The following is a 24,103-nucleotide window of genomic DNA, read 5'->3' on the forward strand; positions in this document are numbered from 1 at the left end:
TTTATATTTGTCACATTATATCAAGAGAAAGCACATACCGTATATGTCTGAATATGGTCCCCCCTTTTTTTCCAAAAACGCCCATGGTAAAAGTAAAGGGGGGACTATATTCAAACGTATTTTTTTTAACTTTTCCCGAAACTGAAGCCTCAAAATTAGGGGGGCGGGGCTATATTCAGAGGGGGACTATATTCGGAGAAATACGGTAAATGTGGAACGTCATCTACCTCAGTGATTTCTTGAAAGACTTGAATCTTTAAAATAATATAATCCCTTGAATTGATTGATCATTAGGCTTGGCCTGAGGTGCAAGGGAGCTACATGACCTTGTGCGTCAGGCTGAGGATGCCCTGAAAAGTCTTCAAAGTATGTTGACCCTAAGGGCACTGAAAAAGTTTTGAGGCAGACACAGGAAGAAAAAAAAGTGGGATTTATCATATGCCTGGTTCATCTTGCAAAATCCGAAAACTATTAGAATCCCCCAAATGTAAATTCAAAAGCTATTCATTCTGACTTGCTATACCATTTTTCTGAACTGAAGGCGGCTGACCTTGAGCGTGCTCGCAATCCACCCACTCTTCTAGCCAATCACAGAAGAGCGACAGGAGAAAGTGTGGAAGAGCCCGCAGTCTCTCTCCGAACTCCGAGCAGTGCACATCGCTCTCCAGCTGGCAGTGTTGCCAAGCCGAATCTTTGGAGATCGCTTTGGCGCTCGTTCTGCCGCCCCCGAAAGTACCATTACTCCCAAGGCTGGCAACGCCGGTCGGCCGGATGGAGGGGAGCGTAGGGGAAAAGGGAAGGGGATGGAGGGGAACGAAGAGGTGGAAGGGGCAGCGCTTCTGATTGGCTACTTGCTATTTTCCACCCAGCCGCCTTCAGTTCGGAAAAATGGTATAGCTCTTGTTCCATTGTGAAGGTTGCACAGCCAAATTTGAGGGACAAAGATGACTGTATACATTTTAGGATGAATTGTTACTTCCTTTACCCTGTATTTTAAAACCATGTGGTTATCGTTTGATCTAGGGACCCTGTTTGCAGCCCAGAGAAAGTGTAGGCCAGGATTTTGATATTTTTAAAGGATTTCATATTGTGTTGAAGCTTTCATATTTATGGTGAATTTTGAAACCACAAAGATGTGTTCAATTTTTTATTATTTCAAAAAATGCATAAAGAACTTTCTGGGGACAGCTCTTTTACAGATAAAGATGTTGTTAGAGCTAAAACTTTTAACAGGAAATTAACTATTTTTTATTATTTAAGTGACATTGAGATTGGTATTGGTTTTTTTGTGATTTATATTATTACTCATTGATTTTACAATAAGTGCACCAGTTGCATTTATGCTTCTATTAAGATGTATCTGATTGATGGAGCTATAGCATATATGCAACTGAATTACTTAAGTTCAATTAATGCCTTTATATGCATGCAGTCATCACTGTCCTCTGGTATGAATGAGAACACAAAGTTTCTGTATCGAAGGAAAATTATTGCCTCCTTGTGTATTATTTGAGGAAATTCTGAGATAATTCTAGCCAGGGGTTAGGAACTTAAGAAAATTGTTATCGTGTGAAATTCTCTTGGTGTCGTCTCTAGATATCTTGCATTAGTGAAAAATGTTGGAGTCAGCTTTTCAATCCTTGTGCTTTGTTACAAAATTTAACAATCATTTTTCCTCATTCTTTTTAATATTTCTTCGTCTTTTTTTGGACAATTAAATGGCAAAAATTATGACACTATTTATTAGATGCCATTAGGGTGTGAGAGATGTTTTTGGCTGATGGTGGTAATCATGTAGAGTTAATGTTTTGATTGAATGTTATGCTAGTCCATTATGCCTATGCTAGATGAAATTCTCAATTTTGGGTTGTTTATATTTTATGGAAATTTATTCCTCTCACTTTAAATTTTTCAGGCTGAAAGAATCGACATAGAGGAAAAATATTCATCTCTAGCAGAAGAATGTGCTGCCAAGGGACGTAAAATCCGAAAGGTTTATTCATTAATTCTTGCTGCAAAGGCAGAATTAAGTGATGTACAGGCTGAAAAGCAGCGGGAAATGGAAGGTTTGCTGGATGGCATTAGAGGACTTAGTCGGGAATTAAGGCTTCAATCTCTAATTATTGAAAACCTTATCCCACCAGAGTTTCAGGTTAGTGGTATGAATAGTGTTAATGTACAGTGGAAGCTCAGTTTATGAACTGCTTGCAAGGGCCAGAAAATCGCATGCTGTATCGGGGTCTCATTATATCCAAAGGTGGAGGATGTAACCCAGCTGTTCCCTAATTAATCCTTATTCACAGCTTTTCTTACCTGTCTGTGCTATTTCAGAGGCAGATCTTTGTTTACATTAAGTTTGGTATTTATCAATAATTTTGATAATGGAATCTTGAAAAACAATTGTTTCCAAAAATTATGCATGCGTGGCTGTGAGATGCAAAATTTGTGGCAAGGTATGTACACATTGGGAGAGCTAAGATGTGTCAAATTGCTTTTGTGGCAGATATCGTATTCCAGACACTGCTTCGAAAATTCTCATTGCACAAAGTTGCACGAGAAACAGTTGTAGAGCGATGGGATTCCATGTATTTTCTTGTCTGATGGTACTGATGCCACGCATGTTTCTTTGAAAATTGTGCCGCTTGGACAATGTTGTATATTGGTATAGTCTTGTTGTAACTAAAAAAAACTTTGTTTCAATTAATTTGAGCTTAAAAAACCTAAATACAGCACATTCCCGATTATCTGGGCTAATGATGGGAAGAGGCCACACAAATAATTTGAAAACCAGATAGCTTTCTTCACCAGTTCGCGATCTTTTTAGTGGCGATAATATCGTTGTACTCATATTATTTTTGCTCCATCTAAGGCCTGGTTTCAAAACCCTCACATCGGTGGCTGTGTTATCACAGATACAGAAAAGTGGTTTGCACGAATGCTTCAAAACCACTGCTTGACGTCAGAAACTACACTGTCAGGCAACACACCACGTAGTCGCGTCTCGCACAAGTTGCCCAGGTTGCATCTGCTGCAGGACATGTATCCGTGATCACAGAGCACGGTCGCACACTGCGAGGCTTGGAAAACAGGAGCACGGTGCTCCCATGAATGCAGCAAGCACGTGATCGCTTCTGTCATATGAAGTGGATTCTAATGGAAATATAAGCCGGATGTAACATTAATGCAGTAATTCCTAAGGTTTGGCATCCGATTTTATTTTTTTTATAATGATTGCAGAAAAAATTGAGCGATAGTGAAAATCATGCACGGATAATCCGAAACCCGGAGAAACTGCAGGTGGATGATCAGGAGTCTGCTGTATGCTAGAAATGCGATGCGTTTGGTCTCATTCCTTTTTGAATCTCGTGCACGTCATCCAATCGCCAAAAACTAACGATAGATCTTCGGGTCCAGTAACTCACTCACCTTGCATTAGTTATCCTGAAACATAGAATTGAAGCAGTTAAGATGAAAAAGGTCAGTCGGTTAGATGGAGTATGGATGAAACACGCTTCCATTGTTCTCATGTAACTTTATATTTTCCTTCGAAGATAATGATTTATGGACTGTGTGGTCTCGGAAGGAAAAAACCTTAGAGGCATGGGGTGATGGGAGGGCCAAGGGTGTTTTTTTTTATCTGCGACATAGTCACTTTTAATGTGGCTGTTATCCTATGGTGTCGAGATTCTCTGGATGGTTGTTCAATCTGAAGGTTGTATAAGTAACACAATGTCCCTGTCGTATTTTGCCTTAAAATTTTCCATGGCTGAAATTCTGTTGTATTACCCCTATGAGAGCTATTCAACAAAATGGCTCATGAGTAGGACAAGCATCGCAGTGCAACGGCGCTTGCGAAGGTTGGTTTGGACTCTTTCCACTCCTTCATATGGGACGCTGCATAAATTTGAAATTTCGGATCCAGATCCGATGCCTTCAGCAAATTTGAATCCAAAGTATCTAATGAAGGGCAATATCTGTGGATATTTGGATCCGAAGTATCCAATCTGACCATCCCGAACCTTAAGTCTTCATTAACACGTTGCGTACCGGGGTAAGCTAATATTTAGAATATAACTTTACCCAATCAAACGTTATGATGCATCAATTCATTATGAATAACAAACAACAACTGAAAATGTACTAACGAATACGTATTGTACGCTTTAAAATTGTTTAGGTTGACGCGCGTAAATGACGAGAATCTTCGTCATCCATCCAGAACGTTTGGGAAAAAATGACGAGAATTCTCACCATTCGTATGCAACGTGTTAAGTCAATCATTTGGCTGGCTTGGGCAACTCAACAATTACGGGATTAAGGTGCTACTTTGTGCCATTTTATTAGCCACGATTAATGTTGTTGTGTGGTATTTAGCCATATTTTAGCATGGAAACATGTTTTCATTAATTGTGCCCCACTTTTTTTTACATTTTTACATGGGTTTTTAGCAGATTAAAAAAAAATAAATTTCCCATGACCCCTCTTCACTGTGTGAAATTACTTTATCTTCATTCCCATATCCAAAAAGAAGAGAGCTGAGATGTGCAAAGACTTTAGGACCATAAGCCTGACGACACATGCATCAAAGATTCTGACAAGAATCATTTACAGGAGAATAGAACGAAGAGCAGAAGAATTCCTGGATGAGGAACAATTCAGAGTTAGGAAAAGCAGGGGCACAAAAGAAGCAATTTTGGCTCTTAGGCTGCTCATAGAGAAGAGAATGGAGAAAAAAAAACCGAATTTCATAGCATTTGTTGATTTGGAGAAGGCATTTGATAATGTGGAATGGAATTCAATGCGTAGAATTCTGAAAGAAAGCGGAGTGCTCATAGAATTGTTCATGGTTTGTGTAACACAAGTAGCTGTGATCAAATGTGGACCCAACGGTGCAGAAGCAAGAATAAGAAAAGGGGTGAGACAAGGGTGTGGACTTTCCCCCTTAATTTTTAATGTTTACATAGAGAAAGCCATCAATGAAATCAAGGAGAAAGCTTCTGGTGTCAATATCCATGGAGAAAAAATTAGTATGCTGCGATTTGCTGATGACATAGCAGTCATAGTCGAGACAGAGAAGGATTTGAAAAAGACTTTGACTAGCATTGAAAGGACAATGGCCGGATATCAGCTGAAAATTAACAAAAAGAAGACTGTACTAGTTTGTAGCAAAAGAGTGGAGGCTAAGACAAAGATGAACCTAAGAAAGCATAAGCTTGAAGAGGTGAGTTTTCTTACCTGGGAAGCCGAATTACCAACGATGGGCGAAGCAAGAAAGAAATACTCAGTAGAATAGCGCAGGCAAAGAGGGCTTTCTACAAAAAGAAGGATCTTCTTACAGCTGAGAATACAAGCATAGAAGTAAGGAAACAATTCATCAGATGCTACATATGGAGTATGTTTCTCAATGGAAGCGAGGCTTGGACGTTGACAGCAGCAGAGAAGTCAAGAGTGGAAGCATTTGAAATGTGGTGCTACCGAAGAAGGATGAAGATGAAATGGATTAACCGTGTTAGTAATGAGGAAGTGCTAAGAAGAGTGGGAGAAAAGAGAAACCTCCTAATAACCTTAAGCTGAAGACGGGACAACTTAGGTGGCTACATTTTGAGGCACGATAGCCTGATGAAGACAATTGTTGAAGGACAAGTGGAAGGGAAAAAGGGCAAGGGTTGGCCCCGAATGAGTTCCATAGGACATGTTATAAAGGATGTAAAAGAGAAGAAATATGTAGCTATGAAAAGGTTAGCGGATAGGAGAGAGAAATGGAGAGCTGCATCAAACCAATCCTAGGAATGTTGACGAGTGATGATGACGCTTCTCGCATCTCCTCCTGTAAGTCAACATATAGGTAATGGACACTACCTTTTAATCATATTATGGAATTCTTTCCTTCTCTTGTGCTTTTTGCAAATGAAGGAGGCAACTTTTATATGATGTCCACACCAGAGTTTAATGCATCTAAGAGAGCTGCTTACATGAATAAATATATTTATCTGGCACAAAGTTGCAAAATTGTTTCAAACACAAGGGCTTCTTGCCCACTATTTAGAAGTTTTATCTGAAGTTTTCAATTGTGTACCTCCTGCACATGCTCATTGCATTAAGAATTATGGAATAAAGTATTTGTACTTTTGACTGATAGATTGCTTTCTAAGAAGGTAATGATTAAGGGGTGAGGTGTGTTAAATGCAAAATTCCTATACTTTTCCATTTAAAAGGAAAGCTGATATCTATTTATCTCCCTCTATTTTTTCCTCCTAAATTAGGAGCAAATAGATCGGTTCGTACACTGGAATGAAGATATTGGTGAGTGGCAGCTGAAATGTGTGGCTTATACAGGAAACAACATGCGAAAGCAATCAACTACCCCAGCAAGACCACAAGATAAAGAGGTAGGTCACTTAAATGCTCGGGAGATATTGGTTGTGTGCATAAATTGTTTGAATGAGTCATCAAAAAAATCTTTGCAGGAATGGCATGAAATCCCTTTGCACTTATAATGCTCTTTATCAAAAGTACCTAAATCCAAAATTTGTTTTTGAGGAGATATTTAAAAAAATATTTATTTAAGTATCACTCATATATTTTCTCTATAATTCTCAGGTTTTTTCATGGCACAGCATTGAACATTTTATAGATAATATCACTATCAAAAGTCAGTCCACATGGCAGGCACAGCTATTTTCCTGTTCTTACTTACAAGGGGAGACCACGTACTTTGCTCCACCTTTTTCAATGCTATATTTTTTATGTCATTCGGAATGGCGAACATATCTCTGAACTGATAGTGGTTCCATTGAATGGGCCTTAGTTTGGCTGTAATTATTAATTTTCGAATGGTATTTTTAACAAGCGCTATATATTCCCAAAATAACACAGCCTTATACAGATGGGCTGGTTAGTCTAGTATTGAGTGTCTCGGGCTCTCATATGGGGGGCCAGGGTTCGTGGATTCGTCAAGGAAGTATATTTTGTAGTTTTCATTTTGATCATTTGGTGACAAGTATTTCACTTAATTTAATAGCAGCTGACATAGGCGTGAGAAAATTTTTTTATCATCATAACGGCGATTTGGTATTCAATCAGTGCTTGCTGCAATTAACATTAGTGAAAAACTTATCGCCATTTGATCAAAATGAAAACTACGAAATATACTGCTGTGATTAAGTATCAAACCCGGGCCCCCCAGGTGAGAGCCGGATGCGCTCATCACCAGACCAACTGACCCTTTTGAAGGGAAGGTGCTATTTTGGAATTATATAATGCTTGTTAAAAATACCGCTCGAAAATTAATTAATTACAGCCAAACTGAGGCCCATTCAATGGAACCACTATCAGTTCAGTGATGTGTCCAGCATTCCGAATGCCATGAAAAATACGGCATTGAAATCTCCCCTTGTTACTTGAACATCATTCATTCATACAGTTTCATTTGCTGTCATTTTGACTCCATTGGCTAGTGAAACAGTGAATATTTCGCTCTCTTCAAGAGTTGTAACCATGTATGATATGTGATGAAAAATATGTAAATATATGAGATAATTGAGTCAAAATCCTCAAATTAGCAGTTTAACTATTCATCACAAATATAATCGCTATTGCCCTTGGTTTAGTAACTGTATTGATTAATGTCATCAGTTGCACGAAATATCATTTGTGATTACTACTGAAGCACGCTTTCTATTTTTCTGCCATAAGTGTACGACTACAAACTATTTTATAATTAAAGTAAAAAATAAATGAAATCAATTGATTTTGGCATGACTTGGTGGAACAATGAGATATTCACAGTGAAGCAAAAAACCCAGTACTGTTCCTCAAACTTTTATTTGCTGTCGACTAGTATCGACGGCTATAGCATCATTATCAAGACAAACAGAAGTAGCACTTACAATGTTGAGCCTTTCACCTCCATACTAGCGGAAGAAGCCATAGGCCTAACTCTAGACTGGCTCAGAAAATCATCCGTCTATGACAACCTAGTGAGTGACTTCAAAAAGATATTATCCGTGTGCATGGATCAAAATTACAGTTGAGGACCTCAAATACGGATCCTGAAACCCAGAAAACCAGAAATCCAGAATGGCTCATGGCTTACTTTGCTACGTAAGCAATTACGTAGAGGTGTCATAGGTGACCACATGTACACCCTTCACTATGGAAAAATACGAGTGATGAAACAAGTCATCAGCTTCACTCTCCTTGATTATATGACTTAGAGAAATGGAGAATTCACCTGTCATACTTTAAATCAAAGAGGTGTTATTAAAAATGGGAAATATCTTTGGAAAGGCCCTCAAGACCAGAAATCCAGAAAAACCAGTAATCCAGAAACACTTTGGTCCCAAGCTTTCCGGATTTGAGGTCCTCAATTGTATTTTCAATATAGATACACTATGAATTCAATTGTTGAGGCCTTCACTTTGTAGAATTCCATATTTAATGTTTGGAAAGGAAATTGCTTAGCTTTTCTACAAAACACACACTTTATTGCCGACTAGTTTCGGTTACACTGTACCATTATCAAGACTAGTGATACACATCAGAATTTGCCGGTATATATACTCTGTGGTCGGGTGATTGGAGGGGAAGGGGAGGGGGGAGAGGTAAGTGACGGGGAAGGTGAAGGAGGGAAGAGATAGGGAGAAAAACCAGAGGTAGTTACAAAGTAGAGCGTGGGTTGGCGTCACAAGGATTTTTTGGGGTGTAATAGTGGAATGTCTAGAAGGGGGGAGTGGAAAGGGAAAAGGTGGTCATTAGCAATGGGTTCTTTCCTCTTTACAATTTTTAAAATTTCCAACTGTTCTCTGATGTCCAGCTGTGTTCCTTTTTTGACTCGGTGAAGCAATTCCGGGGTAAAATCCGCTTGGTGGCCTTCCTCCCGAAGATGGGTAGCGAATTGGGACATCCCAGTGTTGTTGTAGTAATCGCGCCGGTGTTCCTCCGCTCGTACGGTCAGACTTCTTCCTGTTTGTCCTATGTATTTGGAGTCACAATCACCACACCTTAATTGGTAGACCCCGCTCTTGAGGGCTGAATCAGTGGGGTCCTTGACTGAAGGTAGCATGCTCTTCAGGTTAGAATTATTGTAAAAGGCCGGTTTTATGTTGATTACTTTGAGTAATTTTTCCAATTTAATAGAAGGTTGGCCTAAATATTTTATGCGTCGCCATGACTGTTGATCCGTGGGGGTGGTAGAGTAAATACCTCTGAGTAAGAATTTTCTCTTTTTGCTTTCAAACAAATCGTTGATCAATTTTTCGGTGTAACCATTGGCTATCGCGATTTTTGTGATGGTGGTAATTTCTGAAAGGAGATCTGAGGGCTCTAAAGGGATCGACAAAGCTCTATGCAGCATGCAATGAAAGGCTGACAATTTTTGGGTTATGGCATGCTTGGAAGTTGCGTGGATGACTTGGTCTGTATGAGTAGACTTTCGGTAAATGGAGAACTTATGCTCGCCGTCTTTAATGGAAATATTTAGATCTAAATAATTTAGAGTGCTGCCCTCTTGTAACTCCATAGTGAACTTGATATTTGAATTTAAAGCATTGATAAGGCGTAAAAAATTTCTTAGTTGCCTCTTCGTTCCCGACCATAAACAAAGTATGTCATCTACATAGCGGAACCAATAATGAACATTCTTTAGGAGGGGGTGGTCACTATTGAAAAGTTTCTTTTCTAAATTGTTCACAAATATTTCGGATAGCAGAGGTGACAATGGGGAGCCCATAGCTAAACCGTCTCTTTGTAGGTAGAAGTTTCCGTTAAACATGAAATAATTTTGATTTGTACACACTTTCAATAAAGATATTAGTTCGTCGCAAATGAGTTGGGGCGTTTTAGCTTCGTGTAGCACTTCCTTGGCCAGGAGCACTGCTTCATCTCTTGGAACACTCGTGAATAAGTTCACCACGTCAAAGGAAACTAGCATAGAATTTTTAGGCGGTGTTATTTTTGATAACAATGTTGTCAATTCTATGGAATTCTTAATACTGTGTTTTGCAAGGAAATTGGAATGTTCCATGAATTTGCACTTCACCACTTTGGATAGGGAATGCACTGGGGAGCCTATGCCTGAGACCACCGGGCGGATGGGAATGGAAGGTTTGTGCACTTTGGGCATGCCATAAAATCTGGGGGCAGTGGGATTCATCTCTGTTACATTCCACTTTTCACTTGGGGTGAGGACCATTTTTATTTTGGAAATAGCACTTTTACACTCTGCTTGGCATTTCTTGGTGGGATCTTTTTCTAACAGTTGCACATGATTTTTTGCAATAAATTCTAAACATTTGTCAATGTAAATCTGTTGGTCCATGATCACTGTTGCGTTCCCTTTGTCTGCTTTAATGGCTACCACGTTCGCTGCTTTAAATGATTTCTTGATTGAGTTTATTATGGCTCTTTCTCGGTCCCGGGCAGATGGTTTCTCGTTATCATGCCGCCACTCTTTTTTAAACAATGAATTTAAACTATTGGCAAAAACACTCTTGATCATGTGATCTTCTCGTTTTAAAGCGACTTCACAATCCACTACTAGGTCTTCAAAATCTTCGGTTTTGTTTTTAAGATTCGGACAGTATTTAAGGCCTTTTTCAAGTAGTTTAATCTCTACAGGTTGGAACTGGTGCTGTGATAAGTTAATTACTCTTTGGTGGAACGTTTGGGGCATGGGACTTACAGTTGCCATCCTTGTTGATTCTGCAGTTTCTTTCCTTGACGGTGTTGCTGTTTCTCCAGGTTGTTGTCGTCGGTGTTGTTGATTCTCCAGTTGTCTCTCCAAGTTTCGTAGTTTCTTCTTAACCGTCTGCAACTTCTTGTAGGCAATTTCACTTGCCAAACCCCTCACTCGGTCGTCAAACATCGTCCACTCAGCCCAATGAAAGGACTTCGTCAGCTCTGTGTACAGAAGATATCTATATACGGCTACATTGTTTCGTTTCGCGTACCAATATTGCAGTTCCTTCTTGATCCAGGTCTTTTTGGCTGCTTCCAAGGCGTAGAAAGCGGCTGGTGAAGTTGAGTTGCTCCGGAGATTTACATATTTGGGAATGAGGTTACGGGCTAGACATCTACTGTTGAAATATATGTTAATCATGATAACTCGGAATTTAATAGTCAATTTCTTGTACCACTTGGCCTGTACTGCGGTGCTAGCAGACTTGATGAATTCAATTGTTGAGGCCTACACTTTGTAGAATTCCATATTTAATGTTTGGAAAGGAAATTGCTTAGCTTTTCTACAAAACACACACTTTATTGCCGACTAGTTTCGGTTACACTGTACCATTATCAAGACTAGTGATACACATCAGAATTTGCCGGTATATATACTCTGTGGTCGGGTGATTGGAGGGGAAGGGGAGGGGGGAGAGGTAAGTGACGGGGAAGGTGAAGGAGGGAAGAGATAGGGAGAAAAACCAGAGGTAGTTACAAAGTAGAGCGTGGGTTGGCGTCACAAGGATTTTTTGGGGTGTAATAGTGGAATGTCTAGAAGGGGGGAGTGGAAAGGGAAAAGGTGGTCATTAGCAATGGGTTCTTTCCTCTTTACAATTTTTAAAATTTCCAACTGTTCTCTGATGTCCAGCTGTGTTCCTTTTTTGACTCGGTGAAGCAATTCCGGGGTAAAATCCGCTTGGTGGCCTTCCTCCCGAAGATGGGTAGCGAATTGGGACATCCCAGTGTTGTTGTAGTAATCGCGCCGGTGTTCCTCCGCTCGTACGGTCAGACTTCTTCCTGTTTGTCCTATGTATTTGGAGTCACAATCACCACACCTTAATTGGTAGACCCCGCTCTTGAGGGCTGAATCAGTGGGGTCCTTGACTGAAGGTAGCATGCTCTTCAGGTTAGAATTATTGTAAAAGGCCGGTTTTATGTTGATTACTTTGAGTAATTTACTTTGAGTAGTGGAATGTAACAGAGATGAATCCCACTGCCCCCAGATTTTATGGCATGCCCAAAGTGCACAAACCTTCCATTCCCATCCGCCCGGTGGTCTCAGGCATAGGCTCCCCAGTGCATTCCCTATCCAAAGTGGTGAAGTGCAAATTCATGGAACATTCCAATTTCCTTGCAAAACACAGTATTAAGAATTCCATAGAATTGACAACATTGTTATCAAAAATAACACCGCCTAAAAATTCTATGCTAGTTTCCTTTGACGTGGTGAACTTATTCACGAGTGTTCCAAGAGATGAAGCAGTGCTCCTGGCCAAGGAAGTGCTACACGAAGCTAAAACGCCCCAACTCATTTGCGACGAACTAATATCTTTATTGAAAGTGTGTACAAATCAAAATTATTTCATGTTTAACGGAAACTTCTACCTACAAAGAGACGGTTTAGCTATGGGCTCCCCATTGTCACCTCTGCTATCCGAAATATTTGTGAACAATTTAGAAAAGAAACTTTTCAATAGTGACCACCCCCTCCTAAAGAATGTTCATTATTGGTTCCGCTATGTAGATGACATACTTTGTTTATGGTCGGGAACGAAGAGGCAACTAAGAAATTTTTTACGCCTTATCAATGCTTTAAATTCAAATATCAAGTTCACTATGGAGTTACAAGAGGGCAGCACTCTAAATTATTTAGATCTAAATATTTCCATTAAAGACGGCGAGCATAAGTTCTCCATTTACCGAAAGTCTACTCATACAGACCAAGTCATCCACGCAACTTCCAAGCATGCCATAACCCAAAAATTGTCAGCCTTTCATTGCATGCTGCATAGAGCTTTGTCGATCCCTTTAGAGCCCTCAGATCTCCTTTCAGAAATTACCACCATCACAAAAATCGCGATAGCCAATGGTTACACCGAAAAATTGATCAACGATTTGTTTGAAAGCAAAAAGAGAAAATTCTTACTCAGAGGTATTTACTCTACCACCCCCACGGATCAACAGTCATGGCGACGCATAAAATATTTAGGCCAACCTTCTATTAAATTGGAAAAATTACTCAAAGTAATCAACATAAAACCGGCCTTTTACAATAATTCTAACCTGAAGAGCATGCTACCTTCAGTCAAGGACCCCACTGATTCAGCCCTCAAGAGCGGGGTCTACCAATTAAGGTGTGGTGATTGTGACTCCAAATACATAGGACAAACAGGAAGAAGTCTGACCGTACGAGCGGAGGAACACCGGCGCGATTACTACAACAACACTGGGATGTCCCAATTCGCTACCCATCTTCGGGAGGAAGGCCACCAAGCGGATTTTACCCCGGAATTGCTTCACCGAGTCAAAAAAGGAACACAGCTGGACATCAGAGAACAGTTGGAAATTTTAAAAATTGTAAAGAGGAAAGAACCCATTGCTAATGACCACCTTTTCCCTTTCCACTCCCCCCTTCTAGACATTCCACTATTACACCCCAAAAAATCCTTGTGACGCCAACCCACGCTCTACTTTGTAACTACCTCTGGTTTTTCTCCCTATCTCTTCCCTCCTTCACCTTCCCCGTCACTTACCTCTCCCCCCTCCCCTTCCCCTCCAATCACCCGACCACAGAGTATATATACCGGCAAATTCTGATGTGTATCACTAGTCTTGATAATGGTACAGTGTAACCGAAACTAGTCGGCAATAAAGTGTGTGTTTTGTAGAAAAGCTAAGCAATTTCCTTTCCAAACATTAAATATGGAATTCTACAAAGTGTAGGCCTCAACAATTGAATTCATCAAGTCTGCTAGCACCGCAGTACAGGCCAAGTGGTACAAGAAATTGACTATTAAATTCCGAGTTATCATGATTAACATATATTTCAACAGTAGATGTCTAGCCCGTAACCTCATTCCCAAATATGTAAATCTCCGGAGCAACTCAACTTCACCAGCCGCTTTCTACGCCTTGGAAGCAGCCAAAAAGACCTGGATCAAGAAGGAACTGCAATATTGGTACGCGAAACGAAACAATGTAGCCGTATATAGATATCTTCTGTACACAGAGCTGACGAAGTCCTTTCATTGGGCTGAGTGGACGATGTTTGACGACCGAGTGAGGGGTTTGGCAAGTGAAATTGCCTACAAGAAGTTGCAGACGGTTAAGAAGAAACTACGAAACTTGGAGAGACAACTGGAGAATCAACAACACCGACGACAACAACCTGGAGAAACAGCAACACCGTCAAGGAAAGAAACTGCAGAATCAACAAGGATGGCAACTGTAAGTCCCATGCCCCAAACGTTCCACCAAAGAGTAATTAACTTATCACAGCACCAGTTCCAACCTGTAGAGATTAAACTACTTGAAAAAGGCCTTAAATACTGTCCGAATCTTAAAAACAAAACCGAAGATTTTGAAGACCTAGTAGTGGATTGTGAAGTCGCTTTAAAACGAGAAGATCACATGATCAAGAGTGTTTTTGCCAATAGTTTAAATTCATTGTTTAAAAAAGAGTGGCGGCATGATAACGAGAAACCATCTGCCCGGGACCGAGAAAGAGCCATAATAAACTCAATCAAGAAATCATTTAAAGCAGCGAACGTGGTAGCCATTAAAGCAGACAAAGGGAACGCAACAGTGATCATGGACCAACAGATTTACATTGACAAATGTTTAGAATTTATTGCAAAAAATCATGTGCAACTGTTAGAAAAAGATCCCACCAAGAAATGCCAAGCAGAGTGTAAAAGTGCTATTTCCAAAATAAAAATGGTCCTCACCCCAAGTGAAAAGTGGAATGTAACAGAGATGAATCCCACTGCCCCCAGATTTTATGGCATGCCCAAAGTGCACAAACCTTCCATTCCCATCCGCCCGGTGGTCTCAGGCATAGGCTCCCCAGTGCATTCCCTATCCAAAGTGGTGAAGTGCAAATTCATGGAACATTCCAATTTCCTTGCAAAACACAGTATTAAGAATTCCATAGAATTGACAACATTGTTATCAAAAATAACACCGCCTAAAAATTCTATGCTAGTTTCCTTTGACGTGGTGAACTTATTCACGAGTGTTCCAAGAGATGAAGCAGTGCTCCTGGCCAAGGAAGTGCTACACGAAGCTAAAACGCCCCAACTCATTTGCGACGAACTAATATCTTTATTGAAAGTGTGTACAAATCAAAATTATTTCATGTTTAACGGAAACTTCTACCTACAAAGAGACGGTTTAGCTATGGGCTCCCCATTGTCACCTCTGCTATCCGAAATATTTGTGAACAATTTAGAAAAGAAACTTTTCAATAGTGACCACCCCCTCCTAAAGAATGTTCATTATTGGTTCCGCTATGTAGATGACATACTTTGTTTATGGTCGGGAACGAAGAGGCAACTAAGAAATTTTTTACGCCTTATCAATGCTTTAAATTCAAATATCAAGTTCACTATGGAGTTACAAGAGGGCAGCACTCTAAATTATTTAGATCTAAATATTTCCATTAAAGACGGCGAGCATAAGTTCTCCATTTACCGAAAGTCTACTCATACAGACCAAGTCATCCACGCAACTTCCAAGCATGCCATAACCCAAAAATTGTCAGCCTTTCATTGCATGCTGCATAGAGCTTTGTCGATCCCTTTAGAGCCCTCAGATCTCCTTTCAGAAATTACCACCATCACAAAAATCGCGATAGCCAATGGTTACACCGAAAAATTGATCAACGATTTGTTTGAAAGCAAAAAGAGAAAATTCTTACTCAGAGGTATTTACTCTACCACCCCCACGGATCAACAGTCATGGCGACGCATAAAATATTTAGGCCAACCTTCTATTAAATTGGAAAAATTACTCAAAGTAATCAACATAAAACCGGCCTTTTACAATAATTCTAACCTGAAGAGCATGCTACCTTCAGTCAAGGACCCCACTGATTCAGCCCTCAAGAGCGGGGTCTACCAATTAAGGTGTGGTGATTGTGACTCCAAATACATAGGACAAACAGGAAGAAGTCTGACCGTACGAGCGGAGGAACACCGGCGCGATTACTACAACAACACTGGGATGTCCCAATTCGCTACCCATCTTCGGGAGGAAGGCCACCAAGCGGATTTTACCCCGGAATTGCTTCACCGAGTCAAAAAAGGAACACAGCTGGACATCAGAGAACAGTTGGAAATTTTAAAAATTGTAAAGAGGAAAGAACCCATTGCTAATGACCACCTTTTCCCTTTCCACTCCCCCCTTCTAGACATTCCACTATTACACCCCAAAAAATCCTTGTGACGCCAACCCACGCTCTACTTTGTAACTACCTCTGGTTTTTCTCCCTATCTCTTCCCTCCTTCACCTTCCCCGTCACTTACCTCTCCCCCCTCCCCTTCCCCTCCAATCACCCGACCACAGAGTATATATACCGGCAAATTCTGATGTGTATCACTAGTCTTGATAATGGTACAGTGTAACCGAAACTAGTCGGCAATAAAGTGTGTGTTTTGTAGAAAAGCTAAGCAATTTCCTTTCCAAACATTAAATATAGATACACTAGCTGACCCGGCGAACTTCGTACCGCCTAACAATCAATGAACTTACAGTTTACTTACACCATTTATAAATCAAGAGCGGCTGTATCGTTTTTAATCGTGTTTAATTTATTATAATAAAATAAGGATACAAATTCAATAAAACTACGTAAATGAGTACCAATATTGCTTGTCAGAAAGACATTTTCTTTATTGAATCTACATAGGGTGGATCGGAGCGGATTTTTTTCAACAAATTTTCTTACGTTTTAGCTTAAGAAATTTTGGGCATTGTGGTTTAATAAAGCAGTTCATGAAATAAAAATTATACGCATTCAGTTGTTGGCTGTTTGCGTTATTAGCTGTAAAAAAATGTTTTTAGGTCCAAGTCTGTTGCATACACTTGGCCCATTCAGGGGGGAGGTTGACACAACCACAGACTGACGCTTGACTGATGCTCAAAATCGTGCAAGAAAAGCCCCTATGAGGCAGCATTCGCATTAAATGACTTAAGGCGCGCCAGTTTTAGTATCTCTGTTTGGAAAAAATGCACTGCGTAAACGCACCACGGTGAGCCCTACACATTCGGGTTTAATGTCTTGCGTCAAGCACCTTCTGATAAACAACAGTTTTTGTTTTGTTATCAGGCGCAAGATGAAGCGGATGACGCTAAATAAATATAGCGAAGCAAAGCAGTGACGCAGCGAGGGGAGGTTTTGGGGGATAAGCCCCCCTCCAAGAGCTTAGAGAATTTTTTTATGAAAGATTTTGTTATTAATATTTGGGGGATGGATGACTAACAAACAAAACATATTTAACTATTCACACAGCCACAAAACCCACTATTTTGAACCATTTATCTTAAAAAATGTCTGGGGGAAGTGCCCCCACACTTCCCGCTTACCGTAGCGAGTTTTCTATACCCTACAGACCCGTGGTATTAGCTACGCTCAAAACCCCCTATCACTTGAAGCGAAGGAAGACATACAGAGGATGGTTTCTCGACTCGTGAACATAGCACGCTAAATTGACCATGAGAAAATCATGGGTTTTCATTTGCACATGAGCACAAACAACACAAAAACTGAAAGAATGACCATGCGATTTTTTAATCGTTATCACGAATGCAACACGAATTGTAAATTGAATACGTTTAAGCTCAAAAGGGCATATGAGTTGAGATCATGGAATCTACGGAATGAGGACTTCCTAACCTTTGAATTTTCCTTTGAGTAAAGTTGCATGAATCACATTCATCACCAATTTTTTTAATGATCAAACACGTTCCGTTGGATAGTTATGGTTGGTTTAGGCTTCGAAAGATCATGAGCACAGAAACTACATTTTTCTGTAAATCGTGCCTTGGTAAGCCAGGTAGGTACGTCCAAGGACTTAAAATATTCAGATAGATAGTTGGTGATTTCGTCTTCGTTTGTTACACATTTAAAAGATTCGAATCCATGCAGAGTACGAACTATTTGAATTTACCTCGTTTTAGTCATCCACATCTTCGTTCTTGCTCGCTAAATCAACCATCTTTGATTCTTTTGGTGATCAATCATATTCTGGAACTCTTTGTTGATGAGCTCACTGAAACTAATTTGCAATCATTCCAAGGAAATGAGTTAAAACTACTCGATTCCTCGACAGGAACACGGACATTACCGTTTGTCAACAATTGCTTGGAGATTTGTTTACAAACACGGTAGTGAAGTGTCAACTCGAGCTGGGCCACGGCTGGGCTTACAATCAGCTCGAATTAAATTTTTAAAATGTAATTTCAATTTAATTAATATTTTGAATATATTTAGTAATTAAAATGTTATATTGTTACTAAATTCAGTTATTAAAGTGGTAAAAACAAAACAAATTATTTAATTTGTAGTTTTGACCGACTTATCAATTGTTGTGTTACTATAACTCCTAAAAGCATGTCCATAGGAAAGAGATGAATTTTTTTTGTGAAATTATCCTTTTTTTAATGGCATATATGTAAACCCCGCCTGAGACGAATCCAAAGAACCAAATCTCATTGAAATCGGTGCAGCCGTTCTCGAGTTATAAGTGTTCTAACTAACACGATTTTCGACTTTCTTTTATATATATAGAAGATATACCTGTTCTATAGACAAAATCACGATCTTTCCATGTGCTCCCCTCTCGCCTATCCTAGCTGAGGTCTTTATTGTATCATCTGGAAATTGAACTGTTTAACTTCCATCACTCTCTTCTAAAAAACGTGTGCTACTACCTACTTTAGATATGTGGACAACATTACATATTTGCTTGTGGACTGGTAGCAAGAGACAACTGACCTCTTTTCTTGGGCTACTCAACTCTCTCCACCTGTCCATCAATTTTACTTCTGAACTCTGAGGTGATTCAATCCACTTCCTAGACCTTACGATTCCCCTTAAAGAAGGCAAACATGACTTTGCAATCTACCAAAAAAGTACCCTTACGGATGTACAAATCCCCGCTGACTCAAACCATTCCTAATTCCACAAGATTGCAGGCATTAATTCTATGATAAACCGACTACTGTCAATCCCCATGACTGATTCAAGTTTCAACCAGGAACTTGATGTAATTAAATCAATATGTTTGAATAACAGCTGTAATGATCACCTTGTCCAAAAACTAGTAGCAAAAAAAAACTGCAAAAGAGCATTTCCCACCCTAACCAGTCTGCTGCTAGTTCCTAAAGCAGAATCCAAACATTGTTGAAAATTGCCCTTCCTTGGTCCCCTTTCCTACGGTGTTCGTAATCTCATTCCAAAAGACAAATACTGATTGTGTTTTTACTCCCCAGCCTCCTTAGGAAAAGCGATTTTCAGCTCAAAGGACAAAGTGCTTCCTGAAGATAAAAGTGGTGTCTATGCTCTGAAATGTGATGAGTGCAATGGGGTGTACGTCGGTCTAACAATTTTTACATATATTCGACAAAAGTGTTAAACTGAATGTTTTAGAGATTCTCGGAATCGCTAAATGCACTTTCTCTCCTAATACCACAATTTTAAATAACATGACTGAATCTAAATGTTCCCATTTGCATGTAAAATAAAACATTTTATACATTTAAATGTAATGTCACCCACACCTACCACAATGTGCCTAGTGAATAGTTTTGGTCCCACACTAGTACTCATGCAGTTCTATAGATTTTTCCAGTAGTTTTTGTTTTTTTGAGTTCCTGGGATTAATTTCATGTAGTTTAAATCATGAATATTTAGCAAAGAAATTTGTCTGAGCACGCAGACCAAAATCAAAGCATCATTCAGCATGTTGGTTTACTCTGTTGGTCTTGTTCATTTTTGTCGAAACCAACAAATGGTAAGAATCAGGATGAAGTGAAATTTTATGCCAGTAATTTTCCAGATGCCTATACTTAAAATATTTCAATATGTTGCAATCATTTTCCTATACAGTAGTGGTGTCTGTATTTTATTTGTGCCAATCTATATATGTGCTGTGAGTATTTGTACAGTCTTAAAATGTTTTTGTTTTTATTTCTAGTTTCCTGAGCCCAATTTGGAACATGTATATTTGTCATACACTCCTGATGGATTGCGCAATCCTGTTAGGTTTCACAAATATAGTTCTGGCATTGGTAACTCAAATATCAGTGGGCCTTCTACAAGAAGAGCTCGCTCACAGCTAATGAGACCTAAGACTGCGATTGGAATGCGACCTCATTCAGCAGCCAAGAAATGAGTATTGTTTCTGGGAATCAAATGCCATATTTTCGGTTTAATGAGGCAAAATTTGATTCCTTCCAACAGCAGTGTTTCTATTTTGCTTTCAGTGCATGCAGTATGATATCCTGAGGAATTGCATACAAATTTATTTTGCATGTCACGAAAAATGCACATAATTTTTTCTCCTGTTAAAGGCACATACTAGGATAATCATGAAAACCTGCTTAGTTGCAGATTATGAGTTCATAATTTTAAAGTGATCTCAAAGGATGAATGCTATTGTCTGGCTCTGTGTTATATCGTCAATCTTTAAAATGCAGGATTCAAACCTCCATATTTGATAATGAAATTACTTTTTAAAGTGCTGTGTTTTCCTTGATACTTGGAATTGTTGTAATCATGGCATATGTGAGGAAGTATTCACAGCAACAAGAGCAATACATTTTGTAAAAATGTTATGAAGTTACAATCCTCGAAGTCCAAGGGTTTATTTATATATAAAAACCCGTAAATTATTTCAACTTGAGCATCTTGGGCTGCTGTTGGGCTTCATGGCTTTGTGGAGGTGAATGAATATTGAAAGCCAGTGATGAATTAAAAGGGTGTTTAAAGTATCATGCTTATGCGTTTTGCATATGCATTTCCTGTCTATGTATTTTCTGAGGGAGAACCCTCTTTTGGTTGAGAAGTATTGCAAACTGCCAATGTGCTCCGAAAAGTATTGAATGTCTCCACCCCTCGAAACAGTGAACTTAATCCCCCCATCATGATGTGTTTTTGTTTGAGCTTGTATATTTTTGTGTATGATATGATCTAATTAGGCTACTTATTCTATAGCATCTAGGATCGTTCTCATTATTTATTTTGAATATTTTTTATGTACATAATGTGTGTGTTTTACTCAGCTTTAGTGTTTATTGCGGTACATAGATTTTTTTACGTACCCAGCTTGTTAAAGTTTTGCCTTATTGCGTGTGTTTTCTTCTACCTATATTTTTTGTGTCTTACTCATATTAAATCAAAAATGGTCTTTCTAGTCACTCTAGTCATGCTGGAAATGTAATTTTCTTATCAATATTTTTTGGGGAAAAACTGAAACTCGAACTTGCAATGAATAATTGCTTTGTAACTAACAAATGCATTCAAGTGCTCTTCAATGAAACCTTTAAGGGTTACATTTTTCATCATATTCTGTCATACAAAAACAAGATTTGATATGAATAATATTAAAAATAGAATTCATTCCTATCTATTTTTTCGGCACTTGATATTTCATAGTACATTCCATTTTAGATAAAGTGTAGTTTTTGCTGCAATGGGCGCAGAGTGCAGGACAATATGCACATCTTGCCATTAGTCATTCCAAAAAAGCTATGAGCTAGTTCAAAATAGGCAATGTAATTGAATTTGCTCATGTGTTGTTGTCTATTCATTTCCCCCTGTTCATGACCTTTCTGGGCTATATTGTGGAATTTCATTGGACATTTATATAATATTTTACTGCATGCTATTTCCAAGTTGACAAATCAAATGAAAATATTGGATAAAAATATATTTTTTTGATAAAATACATGTTGGAGGAATGTTTTTACACATCCAAGTAATTAGTTGATTGAGCCCATTTATTGGGGGTAGTGTGTACATAGATGTATTAATTCTATCAAAATATGTATGAGTTTGGCAATAATTCATATTCCACTTAAAACCAAAAACATAATCTTGGACATTTTATAAGTCAAAATCAAGGGTTTTTCATTGGGGAACGGAAATTATTGGTACAACTGTTGTAGATAGTTTTATTATATTCATTGAAATGTATTGGTTTTCTATTCTTTGTAATATGTGCTTTGAAATACTGAGTAGGAATGAAGGTTTTCAAGTGTGACTGATGATTTTGCATTGAGTGGTTAGATCTAGTTAGAGGTCTACATGAAGGCTATTCAAGTACTATGCATTGTCTTTAGTGATCCAGACTTTCTGTGCCCCATTTGCGATGGCATCCTAAAATTACTTTAAATTTTAATGATTATGTACCTTACTGCAATGACTCTTCTATCCATTGACATTTCCATTTTGTCTCTACCTATTTAAAATAAAATCTGGTACATTAGATGATTGAGAGTAAACTGCCCAGTCTAAACTACCTAAATCCCCTTCTGTGGAAGGAGCCAGTTCATTTTTTAGTTTTTTTTTAACAATGTAATTTTTATGTGTTTAACCTAACACCTGACCATAAGATCAAAGATAACACCTTTATTGCTCCTCGGCGTTTCAGATAAAAAGTACTGAAATAGAAAAAAATACTCTGAATCTTTATGTAATGTCTAAGGTTAAGAAATAAGCATTTCTTATGGTATTGATGAGTATCTAATTAATAGGGGATTCCTTTGGAAAAAATTACCACAATTTATAAAATGAAAAATTTGAATGGGTAAGAAAAATTATTGTTACACAGCTAATTTGGAGCAATAAGCAAATGTTTCATAGCTTTAGAAAAAGAAATTTACTTCCTAGTGAAAAAGTCCCCTTTTCCCATTAAATTGTTTTACCGTATATGTCTGAATGTTGTCCCCCCTTTTTTTCCAAAAATGCCAGCGATAAAAGTTTAGGGGGGGACTATATTCAAACCCATTTTTTAAATTTTTTTCCCGAAACTCAAGCCTCAAAATTAGGGGGGGGGGACTATATTTGGAGGAATACGGTATTTATCATTGCAATGCTCTTGCCTCTCTGTATTTGGGGTCTTTCATTGTTAGGGGTCAACTGTAAATAATATCGGTCAGCGTGAAAAAGATAATTGAACAGTCATTGTGGGAGACAATAATTGATAACTTTAGTTAGCAATGTCAAGAATTAACCAGATTAAATGCCCTGGTCTGTCCCAGCGTCAGCAGCGAGTGATGCAAAAAAAGACTTCACGGCAATATCTATCAGCCTATCAGTGCAAGTCATTTTCGTGGTTTCTTTTCGACAATGTTGTTATCTGGTTCAGTTTGAAAGAGTTATTTGGTAATTAAATTTCAAGCATCTTCAATACCATAATTTCTGATAATTATGAAAATTCTTATTTTTCTTCATTTTGCATCAACAATACGTTTGTTGTTCCATTCTCCACAGCTAACCATTTATCTTAGTTAATCATTGTTAGTGTTGCATTACCATTGGACCTAAAAACATGTTCTATTGCTCACTTACATATTGTCAGGCATTTATGTATTTATAGAGCTGAGGTCTGGATGTAACCTGAAATTGGGTTCAGGCGGTGCTTGGGTGGTGTCCTGGTTGCCTATATTAGTAATTTTTATATTAAGTATTTTTCATTACCTACCATAAAATGAAATTTTGTTTCCATAGTGAATGGCTTCCAAGTCATTCTTAGTTTGTACGGAAACAGTTGTAATTATCAGGGCTTGGTCTCTGTAGGTGTTTGTTTCAGAAATGTGCTTGATTTTTTTTTAACTTAAAGGCAGTGGCGAGGGGGGGGATAAAAACCCTCCCAGAGCTCAGAGAAATTTTTAAGTTTAATCTATTTTACTTATTTGGATTGATATTACTAATAGAATAGTGTAAGGATTAATAAAATATCCCACAGAAAACCATAGAACTCACCATTTTAAACCATTTATCTTAAAATTCCGCAATTTATTAATCTCGCACCTACCACTTATCCTGGTGGATATACCATACCCCCCACACACCACAGTATTAGTTGCACCTAAACCTACCCCAGCCCTAAATCCTAGCTGTGCCCCTGACTGACGGTAGTTGTTAATATTATCTACTTTTGAAGGAATTTCAGAATTGATGCCTTCTAATCTAACTCTACAACTTTTAATAGTTGAGATCAAGGGCAGATCCATGATTTTTTTCTGAGGGGCACCATGGGTCTGACAGGCAAACAGTCATCTCGTATTTGGGATTGAACTCGATATTCTACAATTACTCTACAAAATTCACTCTTAAATTTAATATAAAAGATAATAATATGTATATATTTATAACTTT

At 38.6% G+C, this 24,103-nt stretch overlaps 1 protein-coding gene across 1 annotated transcript in view; it reads left to right on the top strand.

Annotated features, from left to right (window-relative positions):
* LOC124167947 (kinesin-like protein KIF3A) overlaps nucleotides 1-22,604 on the top strand; it is a 39,725-nt gene extending 17,121 nt beyond the window's left edge. The window contains exons 12-14 of the mRNA XM_046546018.1: nucleotides 1,916-2,152; nucleotides 6,264-6,389; nucleotides 19,917-22,604. Of these exons, the coding sequence (XP_046401974.1) occupies nucleotides 1,916-2,152; nucleotides 6,264-6,389; nucleotides 19,917-20,114 (561 nt within the window). The 3' untranslated portion in view covers nucleotides 20,115-22,604. The remainder of the gene's footprint in view (nucleotides 1-1,915; nucleotides 2,153-6,263; nucleotides 6,390-19,916) is intronic.
* Nucleotides 22,605-24,103: the final 1,499 nt, after the last annotated feature.

The sequence above is a fragment of the Ischnura elegans genome, chromosome 1 (assembly GCF_921293095.1).
Source record: "Ischnura elegans chromosome 1, ioIscEleg1.1, whole genome shotgun sequence".
NCBI lineage: Eukaryota > Metazoa > Arthropoda > Insecta > Odonata > Coenagrionidae > Ischnura > Ischnura elegans.